Source organism: Littorina saxatilis, linkage group LG10 (assembly GCF_037325665.1).
Source record: "Littorina saxatilis isolate snail1 linkage group LG10, US_GU_Lsax_2.0, whole genome shotgun sequence".
Taxonomy (NCBI): domain Eukaryota; kingdom Metazoa; phylum Mollusca; class Gastropoda; order Littorinimorpha; family Littorinidae; genus Littorina; species Littorina saxatilis.
This window is the reverse complement of record NC_090254.1, coordinates 7,640,555-7,645,554: the sequence shown is the minus strand read 5'-3', so window position 1 is coordinate 7,645,554 and position 5,000 is coordinate 7,640,555. Positions and strand designations below refer to the sequence as shown.

Genomic DNA, 5,000 nt, shown 5'->3' with positions numbered 1-5,000 from the left:
GACATGCGACTCATTCCGTGGTGGAGGGTCATTTTATCCGTGTTACTGCTTCTTGTTCTGTGAGTTTCCCGGTTCCCATTCTGGATAGCCATACAGGCTTTATGGATGTTGAAACCCAACCAGGGTCCCCATAGCTCTAACTCTCTGTTTTCCCCCATTTAGATCGCTTAATTCCCCTTATTATTAGATCCGAATCGTGTAAGAACTCTGACTTCAGTCGTTCAGCTACCAAAATTCGTAAATCGTCAGTATTAACTCTGCAGATTACCAAGAATTACACCCTAGTTATCGTTCGATTTGACTGTGATATCCAGATTTATCAGTCCCAATGTCGAGAAAGCTGAAATCATATCCTGCGCGATATCAATTGATATAATTATACAGTTCCTAGTTGACCAATGACAACAGCTGGTTTGTCATGTGATCAGTAAAAATGCTATAAATGCTCATATCTCACCGTTTCCCAACTCAAATCCAGCAATGGAGTAGTTCCTGGCAGCTGAATACTGCACCAGCACACGAGCTTTGTCTGGACTCCAGGAGCCGTTATTGCCATGCACGTCATCATCCAGCACATGGATCTGGTCCCAACCAACAGTCTTGAAGAAATGGTTCATCTTGTCCCACAACGGACCTGATATAGTGAATACGAAATCATTACTTATATTGTTTTTATAATTTATTATGTTAGGATTTGCGCCATATAAATACCCTTGTAATTATCATTATTATTTACACTATCATAACATAATTTCTTTTCTTGCCAGTAACAAGGGCAAGTGGATTTTTATTCGTGCCTCACGCTTTGAGAAACAAATGCTTATGGCAGAAGAAGAAGAAAAGAGAACCAATTCACATGACAAATTCGAAGCCCCTAGTAAAGTCCTGATTCCATGTAAAACACGAACAAGAGAAAGAGAGAGAGAAAGACAGACAAACAGACTGACAGACAGACAGACAAACAGAGAGAGAGAGAGAGAGAGAGAGAGAGAGAGAGAAAGAGAGAGAGAGAGAAAGAGAGAGAGAGAGAGAGAGAGAGAGAGAGAGAGAGAGAGAGAGAGAGAGAGAGAGAGAGAGAGAGAGAGAAAGAGATGCAGAGAGGCAGAGAGAGAGAGACAGAGAGGCACCAGGATGTTCAAATCATTGAGATATGATTAACTAATATTTTGAGGATGAAAGTCGCTTGTTCATTTCAATGCTTGTTATTCTCTCAGGTGCCAGGAGATTGTTTCCGTATAACGACCCTCGCTTACTCCATTACACATGTCGTATGCATTTGTAGAGCTTACTGCCCTTCGCTTATTTGATCATTGAGATATGAGTGATACATATATCCAAACTGCAAACCATTGTGAAGTAACAACAGCCAAACACCCCATCCAAATCTTATTTTCTAAAAAGCCAACAAATGCTTGACACGAATCACTTTACCTCTCGACATTTTGTAGGGAGGTCCGGACACAAAATTCCCAGCCATACGAACCCACATTGGTGATAATGCACGTGCTATGGTTATCAATTTCCTGGATCTGCAACAGTGAGAATAAAAGGGATTCTTAGTCTTTAGTAAGTGGATGGATAAAGATAAAGATGAATTTGAGCCATCGCCCCCAGAAACAAAAAAACCACACAAAAAAGATAAGGAATAGATAAGTAAAGTAACTTAAAAATAGAACATAAATTTATACGAGTAAAACAAGAAATTCCTTCGAGGTAGGAAAAACACCCCCGTTGGTCAAAGGGAAATAACCATTCTCACTGCACCCATTCTCACTGCCACCAACTGAGAAGGTTATTTCCCTTTGACCATGAATATGTTTCTCTATAAGTCCTTGTAGAATCTTAATCCACCAATAACTCCCTAACCGTGTGTTTGACTGGTCCCAATTTTTGTAAGGACCGTCTCAGGAATGTATAGAACCTGTTCACCAAGTTTGGTGACGATCGGTCCGTTCATTCTTGAGATCTATATGCGAACACAAACACACAAACAAACAAACAAACAAACAAACACATCGACCGAAACCTATACACACCCCTATACCGGGGGTGTAAATAGAGACGTAGAATCGACAACAAAGGAGAGAAAAATACAGAAATAATGGAGTGGAATAAGAGACAGACACACTGACATAAATAAATCCAAAAGAAAGAGACTGCCAACGTTCCAAAATTCAGAAACAAAAACCAAGAAAGGTAAGTTGTTGGAACGTTTTTTATTGACAAAACAATACGTTACATGCAGTCACATTACGTATATGTGTTGTGTGTGAGTGTGTGTGTGTGTGTGTGTGTGTGTGTGTGTGTGTGTGTGTGTGTGTGTGTGTGTGTGTGTGTGTGTGTGTGTTTTTATTCATGCCTCACGAATGTGTGGGTGTATTGTTTTGTCAATAACAAACGTTGCAACAACTCACCTTTCTTGTTTTTTGATACTGACATAAATAGACAGATTAGTGAGTTAGACAATTGTCCAAAAGCATCCAATACTCAAGGTAGGCAGCCAGGTGGACACCGTAGTTAGGAAACCCGAGGGAGTGTCCGATGAAGTGGTCAGTGATGGTGTTGAGCGACTGCTGAAGGTTGACAGTCACTACCACTGGCGCGTCCTTCAATGGAGTGTTATGTAGCGGATGACTGTCGACACGAATCGCTCTGTCATGCTGTTCACCTGGGGTTGTGTTGACGACGAAGAGCAGCCAGAGAGTGATGAAGGTCTGCGACATGCTGTTGGCAAGTACACTGTCGAATGCAGGGAAAACAAGTCGCTTAAGGCGAAATTACTACATTTAGTCAAGCTGTGGAACACACAGAATGAAACTGCACTGCATTTTTTCACAATGACCATAGTCCGCCGCTCGTGCAAAACGCAGGGAAACTGACGAGCCTGTTTAGCGCGGTAGTGGTTTCGCTGTGCTGCATACCACGCTTTTCTGTACCTCTCTTCGTTTTAACTTTCTGAGCGTGTTTTTAACCCAAACATATCATTTTTATATGTTTTTGGAATCAGGAACCGACAAGGAATAAGATTAAATTGTTTTTAAATCGATTTCGGAAATTTTATTTTGATCATAAATTTTATACTTTTAATTTTCAGAGCTTGTTTTTAATCCGAATATAACATATTTATATGTTTTTGGAATCAGAAAATGATGAAGAATAAGATGAACGTAATTTTGGATCGTTTTATATTAAAAAAAATATTTACAATTTTCAGAAATTTAATGACCAAATTCATAATTAATTTTTAAGCCACCAAGCTGAAATTCAATGCCAAAGTTCGGCCTTCGTCGAAGATTACTTTACACAAATTTAAATAAATTTGATTGAAAAATGAGGGTGTGACAGTGCCGCCTCAACTTTTACAAAAAGCCGGATATGACGTCATCAAAGACATTTATCAAAAAAATGAAAAAAAATCTGGGGATATCATACCCAGGAACTCTCATGTCAAATTTCATACAGATCGGTCCAGTAGTTTACTCTGAATCGCTCTACACACACACACACACACACACACACACACACACACACACAAACACACACACCTAAAGTGTGGATGGTTACCTAAGAGGCGGCACTGGGTGCAGTGCCTTTCTAGTGCACTTGCACTACAACAGCACTGGGTGCAGTACTCGGTCCGGCATCGAAGAATTTTGCTCTAAAAAATGCACAAAATTTGACCTATTTCGTCGCCTATAGAGGACGGAAAGAATGTCATTTTGAACATTGTTATGACATTCTTTCCGTCAAAAAAGTCAATTTAACGGTGTTAAATGAAGCGACCATCCACAGAGGACGGAAAGAATGTCATTTTGAACATTGTTATGACATTCTTTCCGTCAAAAAAGTCAATTTAACGGTGTTAAATAAAGCGACCATCCACACAATTAGGTTGCCATCCAGAGTTTAGGTTGCCATCCACGTGTGGATGGTTGCCTTATGGTGATTTAGGCAACCAAACCTGTGGAAAAATGGGTACACACACACACACACACACATACACACACACACACACACACACACACACACACACACATACATACACCACGACCCTCGTCTCGATTCCCCCTCTATGTTAAAACATTTAGTCAAAACTTAACTAAATGTAAAGAGAGAAAGGACAAGGTATGGGTTATATGATTCGAGTTTTACGCCCCCATGGATTTTGACGAGATACAGAAGTGTATGCATGTTTAGGTGGTATCCTATCAGCCATCAGCACTTATGGCAGAATGACTGAGGTCTAGCTTTTACGTGCCATTGTGGTGACACGGGGGTGGGACATGGCTTTTAGCTCTTCCGGGTGGACTCACAACCTGGTAAAAAGAGTCCACCAAGCTGGAGGACATTATGAAATAAAGAAGAGAGAAAACAACACGATAATGGTTATAACTTGAAGAGCGTCTAGTCGTTTACAAAACAAAACATTCAGATTAAAATAAGTTCATGTTTTGCTCCCAAGCCCTTAAGGTGTGTTGATGATAAAACGTTTACTGAATAAAGTAACTATTCTTTATTTTTTATAATATTGATTAAATTTTAAGCTGTCTATCGGTTGCAAATTCGTTTATCAAAGTAGGAAACCTGTGCACGGATAATCAGAAAACAGCTTAAAACGGATAAAAGTAAACTTAAAAGCAAATAATTTATTAAAAGGTTGAATTAATCATGCTTGGACTTGGAGAAACATACATTTGAAGACAAAAATAAAAGTTTCAAACATAAACTTACTCGGCAGCTAGTAGCTTATTGTTTCTGGTGTGTTCTTGTTTTTCCAAGTGAAGTGTCATGAACATGATAAGAATAAGTACATTTGTATACATTGAAAAAAGGTGAACCGATATGCATTTATATATGATAGTGGGTCAAGGGCAGTTTACAATCTTGAGTTAAAATCTTGTCTGGAATGAAAAGGTACATGCTTGTTGAGAAAGATTTAAACATGGGCACAAACCAAAAATCGACTGCTTATCTGCTTAATGTATAGTTTATCAATTCAC

General features: G+C 39.2%; 1 protein-coding gene across 1 annotated transcript in view; it reads right to left on the bottom strand.

The window, feature by feature from the left end:
• The window catches only part of LOC138978081 (heparanase-like), a 10,678-nt gene extending 5,876 nt beyond the window's left edge, over positions 1 to 4,802 (bottom strand). The window contains exons 1-4 of the mRNA XM_070350707.1: positions 4,732 to 4,802; positions 2,488 to 2,739; positions 1,432 to 1,529; positions 458 to 634 (exon numbers count right to left, since the gene is read on the bottom strand). Of these exons, the coding sequence (XP_070206808.1) occupies positions 458 to 634; positions 1,432 to 1,529; positions 2,488 to 2,739; positions 4,732 to 4,796 (592 nt within the window). The 5' untranslated portion in view covers positions 4,797 to 4,802. The remainder of the gene's footprint in view (positions 1 to 457; positions 635 to 1,431; positions 1,530 to 2,487; positions 2,740 to 4,731) is intronic.
• Between the last annotated feature and the right edge of the window lie 198 nt (positions 4,803 to 5,000).